A 23766-nucleotide genomic window follows, 5' to 3' on the forward strand; every position below is an offset into this window, starting at 1 on the left:
ATGTGAATGTAAGCTCACCATTCATCATGGATGTCTGTTAACAAAGGACGAAGCTGATTAAAAAATATATGTCATTATTTCTTTTTCAAAACCAATTTTACAAAACAGATGACGCATATGATCATCAAGGTAGCATTTTCAAAATTTCAGCTTGAAATATCGACACCCAGATTGTAGTTGTAGAGGTGTTGGAGTGGTAGATCTGAAACGCAAGCAATGCATTTAAGGAACTCAGTGAAAAGAGAATTGTAATATTATCTTATTTAAAAAAATATTAACTATAATCTAAAACTCACGTACCCGACTGCCTTGGAGCTTGGACAATTGGAGTCAAATTTACTTTCAATCTGTTATTTGAACAGAGGCACCGTGATCAGCTGAAACGGAATGGGGTTTTGGAAAAGGAAAAGGAAGAATTGAAAAAGGAACGCCATTGGTTGGTCAAGCAACTTGAGCATCATATCACTACTGAATGTGTGCTGCCACGTTGTGCCACAGATATGGTATATGTCCAATGTATCAAAAGTGGTCATCTTCAACAAAGTTAATGGTGTCACCAGCAATGCATATGTTCTGCACTCAAGCATGCACATTCATATACACCCATGCTGTTAGATACTTTATTGCTGTACTTACCGTTTTGCACACGGATGTCCTTTACCCCAAATAAGGAATCATCATTTAAGAATTGTGTCTGTACATTACGTAATGTCAGGAATTTATGAAACAGAAAATATATTTTTTACTAGTGGAATGGAGGTTGATGATAAGGATGTTATGAACCATATATATGTATCGTCTGCAGAATATATTGCCATTCTCAGGGACAACGATATGAATTCATTTATCAATTAGACACCTAGACAAAGAAAGGGCACCCAATGAAGCCAGTTTAGATCCTTAAAAGGATCACGTCAAGGTGTTACGCAGAACTAATACAAGGTCCAGAAGAACCTATTAGGAGATGAAAAGGAAAGACAAGAGCTGGCCACAGAAAGCAGACCCTGGTCATTAAACCATCCTATTACATCAACTCCAATGCTTCAAATACACCAGACACTACCAAGGATGGAAGGGCAGTTTTAACGGGCTGTTCTGGGTCTCGACAACACGAACAGAAGTGGAGGACCCGATGGAACAGAAGAAGCTGCATCTTCCCAGCTGCTTTAGGGATGGACCATTACATTTCTGAGAGTGGGAGGGCGTCCAGTGATCTTTTTAGAACTGAGTACAAATTATTCTTCCAACTCGTCAGCCCTAGAATATCCAATGGTCAGCTCCTTGGTTTCAGCTTGATATTCGTGGTATGCTTTTATTGTTACAATTCTTTATCAAGCAATGACTAAATTTAGAACATCATGCTTCAAGTCTAATACTGATCTCATCACCAGGTGATTGACATATTTTGTTAATAAATGCCATATGATGTTAATTTCTATGATTTCTAACAGTCTGCAGAACATGCTTATCCTTTTCGCAAACACCTGGTGTCACTTTACAGTGATTCATTGATATAATGTTCACCTATATTTTCCTTTTACGCCCAATGGGATCTGTTTCGTCAAATAATCGATAACTAATAATCTCGGGCGTTGACGTTTATATTCGCGCATGTGTTCTAAATGAAGTAGACATGGTTCAGCAAAGAACTGCATCTCAGATGTAAAATGTCATACACAACAAGTTTGATTTTATCCACAAAAGTAATAATCAAATATGAAATTAAAATGAAAAGAAAAGTACTTTGATGCATTCGTCTGGCATTTGAATATCAGGAAATTAATTTTGTTATGCTCAAATAATCAATACATTTATCAAGAACATATTATGAAAGCATGGTTTAGGGTCGTTTTAATAAGGGCTAAGCTCAACTATGTTTATGTAGGACATAGTTTCTGGAGCACCCTGGGTGGGTACATTGAATAATGTAGATATGGGTCTTCTTGAACTTGTGTAATAGTTTCGTTGGGTAATGGGATGTATTTGTTCATTCGTCATAACTTTATTAATGTGTTGAACATTTGTATATGATTATATAATGGTTTATTCGTAAATTTGACCAATATCTACGATGAAAACAGTAACTTCATTTATTGACATAATAGAAAACATACTCTGACATAAGCGACAGTGTCGTCACGCATTGTAAGGCACACTAACTCCACAATTAAAGATGTATCGTTCAATATTTTATTATCATGATTTATATCCTCTTATAGTTTAGATATTATTATTATTATTATTATTATTATTATTATTATTATTATTATTATTATTATCGTGTTACCACCAGAGTAAGAAATATTAAAAATATATTTCGAATCATATTACAATACGTAGAAATCAGTCGTGTCTGGTTGTCGAATATTAGGTGTTCCGTTAAAAGATGGCGTATGTTATTCAAGAAGGAATGTAATATATCAATTCAATACCGCGTAACACATGAACTGTTGGAGAATTGAACAAAATTCCCTTCCCGTCCTTTCTGTCCAATGTATTAAAGTTGAAATCTTTGGTTTGTAAAATCGGGTTATATAGTTTGAGCCACTAGTGATAAGAACATAGTATTGTGTTGTGACCTGTTATCAATAATAAACAAAGACTCATTAGTTAAGCTTAATGTTTGAAAACGCATATATGTAATAAGATTCGTTGACAAAAGCAAAGGAATTGTTTTGTTTTGAAATATTCATTTTGTTGTTGACATATTCTTTCTTCTGTTTCGTGTGAATTTTGTTGTGTTTGAACTTCGATTCAACAAATAGTAAAGATTGAATCCAGGTAAGGACATTTGGGAAAAATTAGGAATTAATGGAATATTTTGAATATAAGCATGCAGAGGTTTTTAACGTGGTCATTATTTTGTTAGTTTTAGTCATATATGACTTACATCGCGTACGAGATCCGAAGGGAAGTGTTTTATGTAAGTTATAAACTGGAAAATCTGAAACAATATTTATCAACAATTTTCTGTTTCATACTAGACTGACATTACGTCCCAGAAATAAAGTTAACTTATTTAGAAATATATATCTACAACATTTTTAAAACTCATCCAAATGAAGCCCAGAACAATCCTTGAGCCGAGGCAATCCACATATGCCAAATCTAGTCTTCTCTTTTATTAAACGTATTGTCTGGGGTCCTGGGGGACAGATTTTTTTCCAGATAATTTCCATGAAACGGCCATAAAATATCTCTTGATGGACGACATCTATTTGACAGAGAGATTTTGAAAAGCATGGTGAAGTATGAGCTTTTCAGTGGCCTAGTGGTTCGCCCACAAGGCTAAAGATACGAACGTTGCAAGTTCGATCCATGCAAATATAAAGAAAACTTTTGTTATTTGGTTTTACATCATTCCTCAGACATACATTGTATTCAAATGCAAAATATATCACTAGCGAGAGACATTAATGTGTCACAATATCACCAGAACTTGTTTCCATAAAATCCCTGGGGTGTTATATCATCCCAGTACATGTTATGTGATCCGATTGGATAACAAAGGACAACGTAACTGAAGGTTTAGAAGTTTAGTCAAGTCATGAAATATTTTACAGAAATTTTAAAAGATCAAAAATTGGGTTAAATATGAGAGTGAAAATACACGGTGGAAAGGATAACCCAATACAGTAAAAAACTCCGTGCTGGACTCAGTATTATATATTAATAGTGTTTACTGTGTGTGTGTTACTGCTAGTAGTTCGTTATGCAATTTCTATAGTGACAATGAAATTTCCAGAAATAATAATTATACTATTAATTTAGACATTGATTCAAACATATATAGGTAGATTCAATTTCAACATTTTATAGCTTCCTTAAGTTTGAATTAGTTAACAGACACAGTATTCAACTGATGTGTTTATTAACAACACATGACCAATTCTTAATGAGGTTTTGATGAGGTTAGGAGGTGAAACTGTGGGAAATTGATTGATGCTAGGCTCTTTCGAAGCATATTATGGTTGGTAGGATGGGTGTTAGTACCACTCTTCAATGATCTTCTATCGACCACAGGATAGACATTGGGCGAAGGGACAGAACTTCATGTGTGCAACATTCTGTTTGTGTGCTATTTGTTTTTTTCTGGTCAGAAATTGGCAACATATATTCTAATGTTTTACTATCTGGTTCTCAGGTTAAAATTAGGTTGAAAAATTCAGGTCAGAAATAAGAAAATATTATTTTTAGTTTTGCCTTACTACGGTCGTAGCAAAGAAGCAGGGGATCGTTATTCCAAGGGGACAGTTTTTTTATTTCTATTTTGTTAATAGTCAGCTTTCTTCCAAAGGCTGGATGGTGGTTCATGTCTGAGTCGGTCGGAATAAAACTTCTCAAATTTTAGTCTGATCAGTCTTACAAATCTATTTACACACCATGGCTATCACACAACTATGTTATCGTATATGCATCACTGCAAATCGGCAATTTTATATCTGAAAGTAATTACATTATAGTATATAAATTCATTTCTTTTGATAAGTTTAGCCTCACTGAATGTATTGTTATAAACAGTTTATTTTTATTATGATGATTAGCCAATGTGTTAATTTTATATCCTCAGCACATGTCAGATCTTGTTTTTGCATCGTGTTTCTTAATTGTCGTAATGTCAACAAATTTATCGATTTTCATTTCTTCCCGCTACAATGTTTTTCCTTTCAGAGAAACAATAACAATGCAACTCATGGGTGCCTTTCAATATTTAACATCATGAAACATTAGCTAACCAACTCTAAAGTCGTCTTCGGACCTGACGAACTTCAAGAAACATTCTCTTCACGCTGAAGTTAGTTTGTTTGTTGTTTAACGCCACACTCAGCAATATTCCAGCTATATGACGGCGGTCTGTAAATAATCGAGTCAATCCAGTGATTAACATTATGAGAATCGATCCACGCAATTGGGATACGGTTCAGCGAGCCTGTCCACCCGATCCCGTTAGTCGCATCTTACGACAAGCATAGTCGGCTTTTATTACGACCCATGTTCGATTCCCTACAGGTACAATGTAATGATTTTTCTGGAATATTGCTGGAATTTTTGGAATATACTCATTCACTGATTTGGTAGTGACGCCCCTGCAACTTTAGGTTTTGTTGTTGTTTGTTTTTTGTTTAACGCCGCACTCAGCAATATTCAAGCTGTATGACGGCCCCTGCAACTTTAATACCTTGACCTTGTTATCAGAGGATTCGATATATAAGTCTTCAAAATATCCGGATTTCGTTACGGGGATTTCCTTATATCAGAATGTCGTTACATCCGGACCTCGTTATACCGGTTTTTCGTTATATCTGGACCTCGTTATGCCGTTTTTTATTTATAACCGATATGTATCTATTTATGAGTATGCAAAAAAAACCCATAAAAATTCCGAATCCATCGTGCACACAACTAAAAAAGGAGCGTTGACATTCAGCATTCACTCCCGACATGACGAGGTCGTATGTGTAACGGAATGTAGGCGATAAGGACGTCGCCTGCAAAATCTTAACCGTCTCACTAAACTTATTTAGTCACTTTTATCACGATAATTAACCCGACATGCTTGATTGAACATGAAAAGGTTGACGCTAATCACTGAAGTGAGAACCCTTTGTTATCATTTTGAAAAAAAATAATGTTTTATTGCAATTGTAATAGAATTTTGATGTTTGAATTTGTATGAATTTTATTATTTCCTTACCTGACAGAGGTGTTGTGAAATAGGGCAAATTATGTGTTAATGATATGATGTTTGGTTTACATATGAGATCGATTATATTTTTGTATCGTAATGAAAGATCGAATGTTTGTTGGATGCCGTTTTAGGTATTTTTGATTCTATTTGATGCATTGTGCATTTGTTTTGTGTAAATATTTAAAGATGTGTGTCAATCACTGATATCATCACCCGAACTGTCAAATAGATTGTGTAGTCACCGTAAAAGGCGACTATGCTTGTCGTAAAAGGCGACTAACGGGATCGGGTGGTCAGCCCCGCTGACTTGGTTGATGCATGTCATCGATCCAAATTGCGTGGATCGATGCTCATGATGTCAATCACTGGATTCTCTGGTCCAGACTCGATTATTTACAGACCGCCGTCATATAGCTGGAATATTGCTGAGTGCGGCTTTAAACAACAAACCAACAAATGATGTATTTCACTGTGAAAAAGCAAAGTACGAAATTATAAGAAGAAAATATAATTATTGCAGTGATTGTCTGGAATGTTTCGAGATTGTCTTGTAATGTCTTTAAATTTTACATACACATTCCCAAGACTAATCCGGGGTGGAGTTTACTGATGAACAAAGTCCAGATTTACAATGACAATCAAGGAATCCCTGCATTCCGGACGTTTTGTAAAAAACGTCTCTCTTTATAAATACTTTCAAACTAATATTACTTTTTAGCTATGATTCATGCATCCGTCCGGATTAACGAAGTTTCAGTGTTTTTTGCTGTTTCTCCATTCAGCCTAATTTCAGCTATTCTACTCCGAAACGATACATGTAGTTCTCTTAGTGAAGATCTGAGAGCAACTCCATAGGGGAACGTTCAATTCAGGCTACAATTCTCGGTGCGAATATAACAGGGGGGGGGGATGATTAGTGATTATGGAAAGAATACATTTTTTGTTGCCTATTAGTCCTTATACATCCTCCATAAGTCAGTGTAATATATCTCCATTCTGTTATGATATATACCATGGATCAACTCGCTGCCACAGTTTTCTTCAATTGGAGAACATGGAAATTGTGACTTGCGGGTGTCTGTATTTGGTAGCGAATGGGTCCAGTATGGAAAACTGTAAGGGACATTCTCGCGATCTCGCATTCTCGTGTTTTCGGCATATTTACCTCGTTTCCAAAGGCCGAGATCGCGAGAATGCGAGATCGCGAGAATGTCCCTAACAGTATTCCATAGTCCAGGGTACTTATTACAATAGAATGGAGGTATAATACCCTGGATAACCAAGGATTTCATTTTAAGGAACATAATAGTTGGTATCGATGGGGATTAATTCTGAGAGATTTAATCTTGGTGCATGTGAGGCATGTTTTAGATTTGTACTAGTGTTCATTGGCGTCTTCAATTTTAGTATTTAATGTTAACATGTGATTAAAGTATGTGTACCGAAACAGGGAAACCGTAACACAATCTTACCTCGTATTTACTCTGCGTGAGTTAAAATTAAAATTTAACGCATATCAGAATTGTTTCAGCCACATAGCGATTCTTCCTCTTAGTATAGAACTATGCTTTTTCCCGAGGCAAGGGAGTTAAGGGTCTTTTAAAGTCAGTTAACTCCCTTGTCTCGGGAAGATGAAAACTATGTATAACATTCCCTTATTTACTACATAATTAAATAACAAAGTCGAATTAACATGATTTGTTAAACACCAATTTCTTTACATTTGTTTCTATTATAAATGAGATGGAAATAAGTGTATATAACACATGTCTTACGGCGGCCTGGGGGCAGGGGTGGCCCAGTCGTCTTAGGCGCCGCGATTCGCTGTGCAGAGTTGCGTCTCTTGGGCACGCCAAAAACCTATGAATGTGGGTTCGAATCCTGGTTCGCCCCAATTATGTTTCTAGGTTTGTCAGCACCATACCCGTGCTCTTGAGTTTCACCGAAGTAGTAAACGTCTGAGACCTGCATCACATCGGGCTTTCCTCCCATATTCAGCTGACACGCCGTGATATAACTGGAATACTGTTAAAAGCGGCGTTAAACCCAACTCACTCACTCACTACAGCGGCCTTGGATGGCGGACTAGCCTTGTGGTCAAAGCATTCGCTTGTCGCACCGAAAATCTGTGTTTGCTTCTCTTTCTGAATACAGGTGAAACCGCTACTGGCGACCCCTGTCGGGATTCTGCTGTGATATTGCTTCTTAAAGTCTTTTAAATATGTCCGAATACTCTAAATCGTCAACGTAAGAGCTGGATATAAATGCTGGTAGTCTGTTATCACACCCCAGCTTGGGATATTGATCATGTAAACAATAAATGGTTTTGCCTGTGTGAGAGTCCATTTTTTATACGCTCATATCATTTAACGTAGCTGGAATATTGATTCGGTGGCATTAAACCAATCACCATGAACTCGATATTGTAATTTTAACGCCACACTTAGCAATATTGTCTGGCCCAGATACGGCTACTTACTGACCGCCGTCATATAGCTTGAATATTGCCGCGTTAAGCAACAAACAAACAAACAAACATTGGGCGTAAAAGGCAAAATAGTGGTCAATATTTCATGAATGGATCGCTGAAGGTCCTGCTTGATAGGTAGCACCTCCACTTACATAATTTGCGTTAAGAAGCCAGTCTTTGTTTTTCATTATTTTAATCAGATTTGTGTTAAATTACATTCATATTCAAATTTAAACGGCAACAGAGAATTGAGTTGAAAAAGCTGATGCACAGATAAAACATGTACCAGAAAGCTGTATTATTTCAAGTTAGAGCAACACCTTCGTAAGAGCGTCCATGCTTCTGTGTGTGTTTCTCATCTCCCGCCGCCTGCAAAGATCCCTCCCACCGGAAGAATGAAATTATTGTTTAATCCTGAATTACCCGCCGTCCATCTTTATTTGTATGCCGCTTCTCGAAAAAAGTATCAATTTTCACAATGCGTTCAAAGTGCACTGTTGAAACTTGGAATGGAAGCAACTGTTTGCTACTCTTATTTCTGTGTTGCGATATAGGATTCGCCACCACTATAGTTCCGATATAAGGGGGGGGGGGGGGGGGGGGGGTTGGGGAGAGCTGTGTCGTTGTTTGAGAAAGTACATGGCATGAAAACCTGAGACAATTGCAATCACACAGACGGCCCCTCTGTTATTTGTGAAGTTCAGGGTTTGTGCAACCTTGGCAATGAAAGTAGACATAGGTTACTACCACTTTTGAAAACCTCTTGACTACTGCCTTCGGTGATTCTCTCAGCGAAAAGAGAGTTAAAGTAACTTTGTTCCTCAAAAGGCTTGACTCCAACCATCACAGCCTGTTCAGACGTCTCTTCCTCACCTGTACGCCTGGTTCACTTATAGTCAGCCAAATTGGTAACATTTGCAGTGATTCCATCTATTCATTTTGTCATTTATAACTTTATTATTACCAATATATACGAAACCGTAGCCGAAACATACCCGTTAGTTACCACTTTAAAAAAAAGCAGTGTGTGGTTCAGCTTACTGTCTTATTTCAAGAAGATTGCAGACATTGATTCCTATTTGTTTGCAGAAACTTCAGTGTAAATAGTGCTCATAACATTAAATAGTTCTGGGAGTTGCGAGACATCTGCGAGATGTAGTTTGTTCACTAAGTTGACTAGTTGTCCTATTTTCGTTCAGCTGTGAAAATCGAAAATCAACATTTGTATTACATCCATGTAAATATTGTAGGAATTTACTGTACGAATGCTTTTAAATATGAAATCTGCATCCTTTAGGAATGCATATTTTGCATTTCTTTGTTGTAAAATGTATACATTACTAGATCAGGGTCGTCTGTCATTCAAATTTGATAAATGAAAAACATGTATGAGAAACTATCTAGATCTAAACCTGTGTAGAAAGTTTTCGCCTTGTACAATATGTACAATAAATGTACAATATCCGGTTCCAATTGCCCGAGACTGCATGTCAGAAGATATATACTTGTTTTATAATTAAAGTTATTTCAGAACTGACGCGAACCGGTGTTTACTGACTTGGAATAGGACACCGGTAGGAATGTTTATTAATCACAATATGACTTTATGGTGATGATTTCTTTTTATCTACATGTGCTTTCCTCTTGGATAGATGTTTTTTTTCTACAAAGTGGGAAATTTCAGTTTTTCCGCTTCAGCTTGCTCACAATACTCGACCAGACATATTGTCTAGTAGCTAAAAGCAATTTTCGATTCTAACCCTGCATTGAGGTCCCTCAGTATTTTATTGCTGATTTTATAAGTTAAAGATATGTAGATCAAGAAACAACTAGATGCCAACTTGGCACCCTTGAGCATTTTGATTAAAATGTGTTTTATATATACCCTTGGAAATCTCAAGCAGAGGACCGTCTGGAGGCAAAAGAAGTTGTTTGGTAAGTAGCACAAAATGGAGTACTTCCTGTACAGATTGTTAACATTAGTTACTTTTTTCTACCTCATTTGCACAAATGATATGGCACAATGATAATTCATTTTTGTTGTCCAACTGATTTATGACATAAACATTGCAGGAATGCAGAGTAATTGAATGAGAGATAAGTGGGAAAAATAATTCAGATGAAAATGCAAACTAGTGAAGTGTCGTCTGCTAGGCTAAGCATACCAATGTTATCAAAAGCTGCATTAAACTTCATTTGTTGTTGAAATTTGAAACATCTATCTATATATGCATTATAATATTCATGTTTGCAAACGTGCATTTAAATTGTCAAATATTTCCTATTGATTGCCAAAGCCTTGAATAGGTATTGTGCAGCAAGGACCCTTGTTTTCCTTTTCTTCTTTTTTTCTGTGCACGTGTGTTGTAACAAAGTGATCAGCGTCTGAGACCAGCTTTACTGTTAGCATTCCACCGATACTGGACTTCAAGCCGTGACACTACTGAAATACTACTCGAACCTCACTCACCCAAATAGAATGTCTAAATCATTGACTGTACACTATGCTAATATATACTGCCAGGGAGTAGATAAAGCGCCTGCCCTGAGAGCGGAAGGTCGGTTGTTCGATCCCGGTCGCGTCATAACAAAATATGTCAAAAGATGGTACTTGTTGTTATCCTGCCTGGTTCTTGGCATTAAGGGGATATAACGAGAACTCATCGGTTAAACTACGCAATAGTATCTCAGTCTCAGCTAGTACGTTATAACCGGCATTATTCCGGACTAGTTCACGCACGCACGCGGCGCTATGGAAGTGCATTAATCTTAAATGGGAAACGCCATTTTACCTCACTTCACCTTATATATTACATGTTCATTTTTCCCCATTTGGATCATAAATAAAAGAAGCGGAAAAGGGAGCCGACATGAACAGGATAACCCTATTTCAAATAGGAATGGCCCAGTCGCCTAAGGTGCTGCGATTCGCTGTGCAGAGTTACTTCCCTTGGGCACGCCAGAAACCTATGATTGTGGGTTCAAATCCCGGTTCGCCCAAATTATGTTTCTAGGTTTGTCAGCACCATACCCGTGCTCGTGGGTTTCACCGAAGTTGTAAACGTCTGAAACTTGGTTCACTTCGGGCTTTCCTCCCACATTAAGCTGACACGCCGTGATAAAACTGTAATACTGCTAAAAGCGGCGTTAAACCCAACTCACTCACTCACTCACTATTTCATTGTGTTCGAGCGTGTGCAGGCAGAAAAAAAAGGTGACAAAAGCCTTTCGAAGTTTTTAGTGTCCTTGTGCAATAAAATATTACTTTGTTGTTTTGCGTGCAGATATTTGTTGAGGACTCTGCGGTGTACTGCAATATACAATTTCTGTTCCTCCAAGTTTCTTAAATGTTAGGCCTTTGTTTTGCTTTGACTTTGTTGATTGATCCGCCGACCCTTAATTTCACAAATGTGGAACTACATTATACATTTTTGGACAGTCATATTTTTCATATTCCGGTCGACTGTTATATTTCACAAGAAAAAACATACAGCGTCTTCTGGCTCCGTAACGTAAAGAGGGAAAGTCTGTAACATACGAAAATCTAATGGTGCCACTTTGGTAGTGTATATTTGGTTAAAATCGAATTTTCTCGTTATTTCAATTATTTTTTTATTTTCTCGAAATATCGAAGTAACGAGAAAAAAAACCTCGAAGTAACGAGAAAGAACCCAGACTTTCGAGAAAATAATTGAAATAACGAATTTTCTTTTAAAAATAACAGAAATTAATTCTACCAAAGTTCACCATTATGCTTAGTTGTAATACTCGTTTCAGCTGATTACTGGTTCCGGATGTGTTTGCTTTAATGGTTGTAAATCTGCTATTTATATCTTTACTCTTCCGACTTTACAATTACTTTAAAAAATATGTTTTTGGTAATTTTATTTTCTTCCACCTCCAATCCGATGTTTTTGAGAAAAAAAATCCGTATACTAAGTACTAAAAAATATAAGGCCTTGTCCTTACATGCTGTCAATAACAATTCATCTGTATAACTCGCCTGTTTTGTTGTTGTCATTATACATTGTTTATTGTGCCCAGTAACAGCGTTCGTGATTACAAGTGTATATTGTATACCATTCTTTGTCCTGTTTTCTTTTCCTAAACTCTCGACCCTTGAAGGTCCGGGGTAGCATAGGTCTTCAGTAACCCATACTTGCCGTAGAAGGCGACTATGCTTGTCGTAAGAAGCGACTAACGGGATCGGGTGGTTAGGCTCGCTGACTTGGTTGATGCATGTCATCGATCCAAATTGTGTGGATCGATGCTCTTGATGTCAATCACTGGATTGTCTGGTCCTGACTCGATTATTTACAGACCGCCGTCATATAGCTGGAATATTACTGAGTGCGGCGTAAAACAACAAACCAACCAACAACCTAAATTCTCATTTTGAAATGACAAATAAAACTATAATTGTATCATTTATAACGTTTCCCGATGAAACAAGACCATTATCGTGACGTGCATGACGATGGAATTATGATTCCATTTTGAGTTTTTGATAGAAACATAATTGTGTCTCAATTCTATTTTATTTGTGATACTTAATAAATGTAAAGCGTTTCAAAAGCCTTGTGGAGAAAACGTAGGCTTTTCGTGCCGGAAATCAGTGTTCGATTTACAACATTTATACAACATGCAAACTCTTGGAGTGTGAGTGAGTGAGTGAGTTGGGTTTAACGCCGCTTTTAACATTATTCCAGTTATATCGCGGCCCCAAACTCTTGGAAAGATTGATAACATACAAACCCAATACAATGTACCGTGATAAACCGCATGCATGGTTGCAGTGGCTTGCAATTCCTTGTATACTGATATAAAAATATGAGACAAGACATTGCAATAAATTACGGAAGCCTTTTATACGGAAACCTTTTAGGACCGTTTGTCTTTTTCTTTTTTTCTTTACATTTCAAGACACTAAGTTGAAATTTAAAGAAACTAAGTTGAAATTACAAGATACTAACTTGAATTTTTTCAGATACATAAGTTGAAATTTCAAGATACATAAGTTGAAATTTCAAGTTATAATCTTACAATTTCAAATTATTATTTTGAAATTTCAACTTAGTATGTATTTTGTAATTTAAGCGTAGTATCTTGAAATTTTGATATAACATCTTGGAATTTCAAGAAAAAAAGCCCCTAAAAGGCTTCCGTAACTTCGGGTGTGAACAGTCCCGGGTTGTTTTCGGGATACACACATGTACAAAGGGCGAGGTAGGATAAGAGCCCTGTTACGTTGGTTGGTTGGTTTGTTGTTTAACGCCGCACTCAGCAATTGTTACGACGTAAATTGTAATAAAAAGGTAAATTGTAATACTTGCAGCAAATTGTAATAATTTTGACGTAAATTGTAATAACAACGTAAATTGTAATGATATTTGACGTAAATTGTAATACGCAAATTGTAATAAAAATTGACGTAAATTGTAATAATCTCTACTTGCGGTAAAATGTAATAAATTCTTACGTAAATTGTAATAACCTTACTACCGTAGTGTCCAAGACGCCAATTAACTAGAAATGATCTTTGTCAGTTGAGCTTGCGTTTCACATGTACAATTCGAGAAATACTGTGTATGATGACACACGTACAAAACTCTTAAGTAAGGGATGGTTGGTATATGCTTTATCGTACAATCGTCATTAAAGGGTGGTGTCAACATCGATAAATTTAAATGACTGAAAGATCCATCCTAGGGTTCAAAATGATGGGTTACACAACCGTATATTCGACAAATAACTTAATTGTGACATATTGTTCAATACTCTTATAAGGCTATTCAAGATGTTTTTTGCATGACTTGCTTCAACAGTACTTTGACCAGTTCGACACGACTGAACGAGTGATGACGAAGTGTACAAACACAGGCTGATCAACCAGTGTGTCGATTTGCAGTGGAAACGCTATACGAGTTGATAAGGAGTACATGATCCTTTTCTTGAAACAAACGAGGGAATTTAATCATATTTATATTTTGACGAAGAATTCAAATACAACAAATGAGTTGACAGATCCCGTGCATACACAAATAACATCCGGTATCTTCGGAAAACTCTTGTACAGTTTGCAAGAGTATACGAATTATCATAAATTTCTTGCAATCAATTGCTGAAATATATCTGCTTGTATCCAAATGGAAATGAATTGAAAATTAATAATGAAAATATGTTTGTCACTAAAGTAAATTTTCTCTTTGACCTTGAAACGTACTTGAAGATCATTAAACTCGACAATCGTTGGTGGATTGCGCCAAGAAACCTTGATACGAAATATATACGTACAATAATCCCCTGAAAACATAACCTCCTCTGAAAGATTAAGAGGATTAAAGTAATTTGGGCTAACATCAAGCACTGTAATAACATACTCTCTTAAAATTCCAATGAAATGACTGTTAACTTACCAAAAAGTCAAATTATATTTTGCTCCGATTGTTCTAATTGCCTACCCTTATAAAAAAAATTCTGAAATTGAGTTAAAACTTCTTAATTTGAGACTGCAATATATGTCTTCAGAGGGTATTTCATACACTATGTAACAACTGTTTTACCCCATTTCAAACTTGGTTTCATGCTGAATCGCTCTTTTCAACTACGGCTAACACACTTTAAATTCAAGGAAAGCATCCTAAACATATATTTTTATAAATAAATACATTGTGTTGATAACCACTTACTTAACTTACAGAAATAACACTCCAGTGAGTTTATATATATACAACAATGTTCGATATATCAAGTTTCAAAAAGTTCTCACACCCCACACTAAGTCATATTTAATGACGATTGTACGATAAATGCTGTACCAAACTTCCCTAAACAGTTTTGTACCTTTGTATATATATGTACTCCAACTGTTCGGAGTATATCTACAGGTTTGTGTTTCTATTTTATCTTTTAAAATACGAGCTCGTATCTTACTTTGTTCATTTGCTTCATTTTGTATAACCTTTAATTGCTCGTATCAGCATTTTTGTGGGACCTCTCACAAAGTAATGTCACTCATCTTTCACTTTGAACTATATGAAGAAGTGCAGTCATAGATCTGATACCAATGACATTTAGAGGTCGTATTTACTGGCATACATACATACATACATACATACATACATACATACATACATACATACATACATACATACATACGTAAACACACACAAACACACACATACATACCTATGTGTGTATGTGTTGTTATGTGTGTGTGTTGGTGTGTATATGTGTGTTTGTGTGTATGTTTATATGTATGTGTGTGTGTATACTGATGAGGGCATAGTATCGGAGATAAATATAATTTGGTTTCTTAGTTAGTCACTATTCTTTTCATTGCATTGTTAAGAAGGTATGCCATAATTTCAATATTTTATTACAGTGCTTGCTGTTAGCTGGAATTATTTTAATCCTCTTAAACCCCCCGAGAAGATTATCCTCTGAGGTAATTTTTGTCCGTGACAAAACCCTTTTCATGATAGATTTTCCATCCTTTCAATTTTGATCAAAACAGATATATTTCAGCAATAATTGATTGCAACAAATTTATTATACATTCTGATGCTCTTTGAAACTCAACAAGACATGCCCGAAGATACCGGATATTATTTGTGTATGCTTTGAATTATGAGTTCGTGCCGTTATCATGATGGATTCTGTTTTTGTTGTTTGGGCAAGGAGTTATTATCCCAGCAAAAGTTGTCAGTAAGTTGTTGTTAGTTCTTCATGACATATGAAAGGAATCCAGACAGGTACATTTATTCATTAATTTAATTAAATATACTTCTTCCTATGAAAGGAAATATTTTATGTTATATTAATGATCCATATGTTAATCATACATTGCTACAAATATTGCATAAGTTAACATGGTTTGCATTTATTTATTATTATTTCTTTATCTGTGAGAAGTTCACAGAGATCGAGAGTACACAATACCTAATAGTATATGCAATGTAGGTAAGGAATATCCACGCCCCTCTTTTGATATTAATAAAAACATGGTATATAATTTTATGTATTAAGTATTCTCCTTTCCCATGCATGGGAAATCTATGCTGCATTTGCTGACGACTGTTTTTTTTCCTTTGACATTGCACAGGAGATCTGACACTCATTTGTTGAAATTTGAATTCTTTGTCAAAATATAATGTATAAATACGATTGAATTGTCTCGTTTGTTTCAAGGAAACGGTCATGTGCTCCTTACCAAATTAAGTAAACCTCCAATGCAAATCGACATAATTTCAGGGTCCGGTTGCACAGAGCTCTCTTCGGTAACTCGTAACTCAACGTTATTGCGATGGACGCCTAGCTAAGCTACTATTGGATGATAAATCAATTAACCTATTTGTCGAATAGACGTACCTAATGTAATCCATCATCTTTAACCCGAGGATTGATCTTTCAGTCATAAATTTCGATGTGTACAGTTGCTAGAGTATCATTCTAACAATACAGACATGACACAAGCTGCACGTAAAATAATTGATAAAGGTAGTCCTTGCGGGTTCAGATACCTACATGTACATCGCCAAGGACATTGTCATTATTTGCTTTACATCCTCCGAGCAACGTTAAAAAAAATTGAAACTTGAATAATAATAAATTGATATTATGTATGTGAACATGTATAAATCAGCTTGCACACAGACTACTGCAGAATGACATGTCATCCATTTGCTAGTTTAGTTTAGTTTAAACATATTTTATTCACAGAACAAAATCAGAATTTTATTGGGGGCAAGTTCTTGCAACTTAGTAAACCCCTCTCCGCATAAAAGATGTACAAATATACAGTTGCAAAATAAATAAATTTGCTTCAGTCAGTAAAAGTCAGACTTTCCACATTTACACATCAATATATTTGTGTAAGTTTGTTACGTTATAATTATTCCATTGTGTATATTACTACCTGCTTTACCAATTGAAATATGATTCCATTAGGTTAAATATGAACAATTATGATGAAAATCGTCAATAGGATATATATATATTACAATTAAGTACAAAACACAAGGAGTATTTCTCAAATAAATAAGAAAACTAAGTTCAATCTAGTAATAAATCCTTTTCTGGACAACCATAGAAATGAAATTCCAATGCGTTTATATATACATATAATTATACAACAATGTACGATAACGACCTCAATCCTCCCCCACACCCATACTTTAATGACGATTGTAACTTATAAGCATATTACAATTTACGTAAAAAGTTATTACATTTTACCGCAAGTTGAGATTATTACAGTTTACGTCAATTTTTATTACAATTTGCGTATTACAATTTACGTCAAATTTTATTACAATTTACGTTGTTATTACAATTTACGTCAAAATTATTACAATTTGCTGCAAGTATTACAATTTACCTTTTTATTACAATTTACGTCGTAACAAGCCCTTTTTGGCCCAACGGAAAAGATCAAATTTTAAAGTTTCGGAAAAACTTTCAAATATTTGTATAAAATTTATCAGACATGTAAAAATGGTTGCTTCCTTTTTACTTTTGGACTTTTGACTTGATCAAATATATAAATATTGTTTAAAGGAGTGAAAAAGTCAGAATTTGCGAACAACAAATGAGTTTTTTTATCACATATTTGAACTGTTTTTATCAACATGTCCTATGGAAATTAGCTGGGGTCAAAGACTTGCTCATGTTTAAATGTATAATTTAGAAAACGCTTCCTTGAAGCCTCTAAAATCAGCATTTTAACAGAGTTTATCTTTATCTATGCATTTTGCGTTGTCAAAAGTTACAAACATGTAATTGTTGGAATAAACAAAGTCTCCATATCTCATTCATATGTGAACAGATCAGATAAGTTTCATACCAATGTATATGCTATTTTTCTCAGTTCTATTATTATGCAGATTCTGTGGATCCAAAACGGCTCTTATACCACCTCGTCCTACATACTGCAGAGCAAGGATAAGTTGAGATATGACCTGACAATTAACCCCGTATGATTATGTATGAGTTCCGCCCACTGGTGCGGACCATTGTGAAGAAAGGGGTAGCGGATGGTCCGCGACAAATAGTACGATGGATATGTGCATGTCCTTTCTCGGATAACAACGAGTTCTAGTGGGGAGTTCAAAAGCACATAATACTACTACGGGGGCGGTCGGGTAGCCTAGTGGTTAAAGCGTTCGCTCGTCACGCCGAAGACACGGGTTCGATTCCCGACATGGGTACAATGTGTGAAGCCCATTTCTGTCCCCCCCCCCCCCCCCCCCCCCCCCCGTGATATTGCTGGAATATGGCTAAAAGCGGCGTAAAACCATACTCACTCATTCACTCACAAATAATACTACGTGCTGATGTGAGGTACCGGTGGCTGTGAAAACGATGACAGCAAATTTGCATAGATAACAACAACTGAGAAGTATCGTGACAACGAAGGGAATTCATTTGCTGTAAAAATGAAAAACATGCGTACACCCTCTCTACCTGTCACAAACCAAGCATGTTGTCCATATCCTGTGCACCGTCTTCTTGTCTCAAACGCGTTTCGCGAGTTGGTTCAACTTACCCTGCATTGCAAGTACCTTTCCGTTTTGGCCGTTCCCGTATTTCATTCCATGAGTAAAATCATATAAACAAACGGGACCAATCGTGTTCCGACGACCAGTCACTATCCAAAGTCGCCTTCCCTAAGTCTTGTTTGTTACTTCATTGTGTACAATGATAAAACAACAAGCTTGATAACGAATAAATATTTAATAACAACAACAGTGTATAGAACAGTACAACACAGCGGATCAGGGTAAACAGTCGTACTGGATATTACCTCCCCTGACCTTGCAGGAACAGAAGCGGTAGAGGGTTCGGCCCATCCTGTAGTGAAAGAACGTCCCGGCGTCATGGCAGTCGCCGTAAACGTCCCGGCAACCTGGATAACGAACATATTTTGTGGTGAGGCGAGGTGAAATGGGGTTCAACGTCGCGTCAAAGATTATTGCACTTACATAGCGACCACAGAGGCTGTCCACGTATTGTTAGGATATATAAGTGAGTGCGTGAGTGTGTTGGGTTTGACGCCGTTTAAATAGACGCTATGGTGTAACCTAAATATTGTTAAGATTGATATTAAAAGTGGCTTTAAACGCTACCGTAAATATTTAAAGAAAGGATGGATTATAATGGAATTTTGCATGACGATGTTGTTTGATATAACATGTAGATGATAATAACAAATACAGCGGTGAGTAAATTCATTACGAAATGCTCGTTAAACGTTAATAGAAATAGTACACGGTGTTATATTTTCAGCCAGAGCGTTGTAGCATTAAATTATGTTGATCAGTAAAGAATATAATGAAATATAATTTGTAAAGAATGTAAATGTTCATGGATATTACTGACAATAATAAAATAATTCGTAAAAAATGCTGAAGATATTCATTGTTTTTACACATGCGTTGAGGGATATTATTTGATGAGGATAAAAATGTGATAATGAAAAGTGTAAATAATACATAATTTATAAAAGACGTAAAATGGATTGCAGATAATAAGGACAATTTAATTATTCCTAAATGATGTAAAATAATCAAATGATATAAAGAGAACAATTTACAAAGGATGTAATATTCCCTCCATGTATTCATAAAAGAACAGAAAATATCCAAATTACAAAAATGGTAAAGGGAGTAAAATGAATTAAGGACATGATATATTGCAACGGGCGTAAAATATGTTCTTAAAAAAAGTGAGTGAGTGAGTTGGGGTTAACGTCGCTTTGAACAGTATTCCAGTTATATCACGGCGTGACAGCTTAATGTGGGAAAGCCCCGCAGGTCTCAGACGTTTACCACTTCGGTGAAACCCACGAGAAAGGGAATGGTGTTGACAAACCTAGAAACATAACCAACAACCATAGCTTTTTGGCGTTTCCAAGGGACGCAACTCTGCACAGCGAAATGCGGTGCATTAGACGACTGTATCCCCGTGGCCCGATCGTGAAAAAAATAATTATAATACTGAATTATTTTTTTTTCATGTAAACTATGTTAATATATGGAAATAGAAAAAATGAAGTTATAAACATTTAGTATATGAAGCTGACTCACGTCCCCCGAGCAGCACGGACTTGAAGACCACGCCCATGTGCATGTCCTCCTTTCTGCAGATATACAGGTAGCAGTTGTGTATCCAGGTGGTGCCTACCTTGTAGCACTTCCTCTCAAACTGACAGCCTGGGAGAGGGGACAACGATAGTTCGTCACAAACTCAATAAATATATATCTTTGCAATGTGAAATTATTCATTATTTCTATACACTAAGTGAGTGAGTGAGTTTGGTGTTACGCCGCTTTTAGCAATAGTCCAGCAATATCACGGCCGGGGACACCAGAAATGGGCTTCACACATTGTACCCATGTCGGGAATCGAACCCGGGTCTTCGGCGTGACGAGCGAACGCTTTAACCACTAGGCTACCCGACCGCCCCTCAATACACTAAGATGTAATTGTCTTAAGGATGTATGTTTTGTGCGGTAATACATTACGGGTCCCAGCTGTCATGAATATGTTTGTTTGTTTGTTGTTTAACGCCGCACTCACGCACTCAGCAATATTCCAGCTGTATGACGGCGGTCTGTAAGTAATCGAGCCTGGACCAGACAATCCAGTGATTGACATCATGAGCATCGATCCACGCAATTGGGATACGATGACATGCATCAGCCAAGTCAGCGAGCCTGATCACCCGATCCCGTGAGTCACCTGTTACGACAAGCATAGTCACCTTTTACGGCAAGCATGGGTTGATGAAGGCCTATTCTACCCCCGATCATGTACATATAATTATGTCAGTCTTTGTATGGTGCCAAACGGGTCAATATCTACCACATTTATCATAACGTAATCATCTATAATATCACATGATCGTTTTTTATTCAAAGTTTTTAAGATATTACATTTTTTCTGATACTACATCGATACGTTTTCAAGCGCGGATACAGTTTTTTGGAAAATGAGGGATGCATTTTTTAATGTGACAATTACCGTTCAGTAATCGTGTACTTTTGTCGAAACTATATATACATTTATCAAATGAATTTGGTCAAAGTATTGTAAAACTATTTCCTTTAGTATACCCGACCACCTATACCATTTCCGAATGTAAAAATGTTTAGTATGCTTTAAAAAAAGAGGGTACACGCTTCCAGATCCGCGTATGTAAAACCACGTATCAAAGAAAAGAAAGAGGACTTCTCAGGGTACCTTCACCAACAACGACGAACCTGACCCGGCCATCAATCTCCAGGCACTGTTCTAGTGTACACACACTGGTTCTGTAGGAGTGAAGGTCCCAGCATCGTCGTCCCTCCCGGCACTGAGAACCTGTCAGTATCAACAGGCATTGGTTTGTTATACAAAATACGTTTCATACAACCAGCAAACCATTTTGACACAAAGAACAGTCGCTAACAGAATTGTGTACTGTAGACAAAGAAATCATTATAAATTTTGTTGCAGAAAATTTAAATCCATTTCACGTAAGAAATCAGTTGAAAGATTGCATAGAAGCATAAATAGTCAATCTAGCTTTTGGAAACAGATAAGATCATTACAAAACAAACCCAGACAGAAGAATCATATAACGAAAGCAGAATGGCTGTGCCATTTTAGAGAGGTTTTTGAAAATGACAATGTTTTTTCTCCTCACTTAGATGATGAAAATGAACTCAGTTCTAATCAGTTTACAGATATTGATGCATTCATACTAAATTCTACGATAACTGAACATGAAATTACATCATCAATAAATAAGTTAAAAAAAGGAAAATCCGCCGGGCCCGATCAAGTGCTGATAGAAATGCTTAAATGTTCCCAATTAGATATTATGCCATTTCTTCATAAATGTTTCAACAAACTCTTTGATAATCAAATATTTCCAAACAGTTGGTCTTGTTCAGAAATAGTCCTTCTACATAAAAAAGGCGATCCGAGAAACCCTGATAACTACAGGGGGATCTCATTAATGAGTGTTCTGGGGAAAATTTTTACCTCTGTTTTGAATAACAGGCTTACTAACTGGGCAAATATGAGAGATAAGATACCGGAAGTTCAAGCTGGTTTTAGAAAAAATTATTCAACCGTAGATCATATTTTTACATTATATGCTGCAATTCAAAAATGTCTAACACGTCGTAAACACAAGGTTTACGTTGCTTTTATTGATTTTAAAAAGGCATTTGATACAGTTGATCGTTATAAATTATGGTGTTGTTTAAGAAAAGCTGGACTACAAGGGAAGATGTTTAATATAATACAATCAATGTATTCAAATATCAAGTCATGTGTACGTAGTGATTATGGTGTTACTGATTTTATCGATTGCCCATCTGGTTTACGTCAGGGATGTATACTGAGTCCTCTGTTATTTTCGTTTTTCATAAGCGAATTATATTATGAAATCTCAAGTAACGGCAAGCATGGTATACAGATGTATCCTGACATCCTTGAACTTCTTATGCTCCTTTTTGCCGATGATGTTATTTTACTATCTGACACTGTTATTGGTCTACAGAATCAGTTGAATGTATTAGATAAATATACTAAGGAATGGAATTTATCTGTAAATTTAGATAAGACAGAAATTATAGTATTCAGAAAAGGGGGTCCTTTAAATTTTAGGGAAAGATGGTACTTAAATGGACAACAAATTAATGTAGTTAATGGTTATAAGTATCTCGGCACAATGTTTAATTCAACACTAAATATGAACAAATGTGTATCTGACTTATCACTGCGAGGGAAACGAGCTTTACTTAATATAATGTCTGTTTCACATAAACTTGGAGTTATTACTCCAAAAGTATTTTTCAAATTATTTGATACTCAAATACAGCCAATTTTATTGTATGGATCTGAAGTGTGGGGTTACCGAAGATATGAATGTTTAGAAAGAATTCACCTACTGGCATGTAAAAAGTTTCTTCGCGTTGGAATAGCAACACCAAATAATATGATATATGGAGAATGTGGAAGATACCCACTTTACATTAATTCACAAATAAAGTGTTTAAAATATTGGTTTAATATCATCCGTATGCCAGAACATCGGCTTCCGAAAAAAGCTTATAACATGCTCTTTCATTTAGATAGTATCGGTAAGGTTACATGGGTATCGCATATTAGGACACTATTATTCTCACATGGATATGGGTATATATGGCTTAACCAATCTGTTGGTGATCAACATTTATTTCTAAATGATTTTCGTAAAATAGCAATAAATATGTTCTATCAAGGGTGGCAATGCAACTTGGAAAATAGTTCACGTTATGATTTGTACAGAACATTTAAGACTCTATTAGAGCCAGAAAAATATCTATCAGTTTTAACAAATAGTCACCTAAGAAATGGATATATTAAATACAGACTTGGCTTGTCAAAACTTATGATTAACTATGGACGGAATATATCACTTGAAAGAATACAAAGAATTTGTCCATTCTGTAACTCTGCAATAGAAGACGAAATACATTTTACCTTTGAATGTCCTTATTATGCAGAATTACGTACTAAATATATACCAGAATGTTTCTTATCTAAGACAAGTAGAATAGCTTTTGTTTCTATT

The 23766-nt window shown here is 36.0% G+C and overlaps 2 protein-coding genes across 7 annotated transcripts in view; one reads left to right on the forward strand and one right to left on the reverse strand.

Moving 5' to 3' along the window:
• Window positions 1-4920, forward strand: part of LOC124134314 — a 28411-nt gene extending 23491 nt beyond the window's left edge. For both annotated transcript variants that reach the window (XM_046499061.2, XM_046499063.2), the window contains exon 5: window positions 363-4920. In XM_046499061.2, coding sequence (XP_046355017.1) covers window positions 363-548 — 186 coding nt within the window. In that variant the 3' untranslated portion in view covers window positions 549-4920. The remainder of the gene's footprint in view (window positions 1-362) is intronic.
• A 13958-nt stretch (window positions 4921-18878) lies between these two features.
• LOC124134313 overlaps window positions 18879-23766 on the reverse strand; it is a 29756-nt gene continuing 24868 nt past the window's right edge. For all 5 annotated transcript variants that reach the window (XM_048392135.1, XM_048392134.1, XM_048392133.1 and 2 more), the window contains 3 exons: window positions 21402-21521; window positions 20246-20371; window positions 18879-19065 (listed from right to left, as the gene is read on the reverse strand). In XM_048392135.1, coding sequence (XP_048248092.1) covers window positions 18935-19065; window positions 20246-20371; window positions 21402-21521 — 377 coding nt within the window. In that variant the 3' untranslated portion in view covers window positions 18879-18934. The remainder of the gene's footprint in view (window positions 19066-20245; window positions 20372-21401; window positions 21522-23766) is intronic.

Source organism: Haliotis rufescens, unplaced genomic scaffold, assembly GCF_023055435.1.
Source record: "Haliotis rufescens isolate VD_foot unplaced genomic scaffold, xgHalRufe1.0.p SCAF_11, whole genome shotgun sequence".
Classification (NCBI taxonomy): domain Eukaryota; kingdom Metazoa; phylum Mollusca; class Gastropoda; order Lepetellida; family Haliotidae; genus Haliotis; species Haliotis rufescens.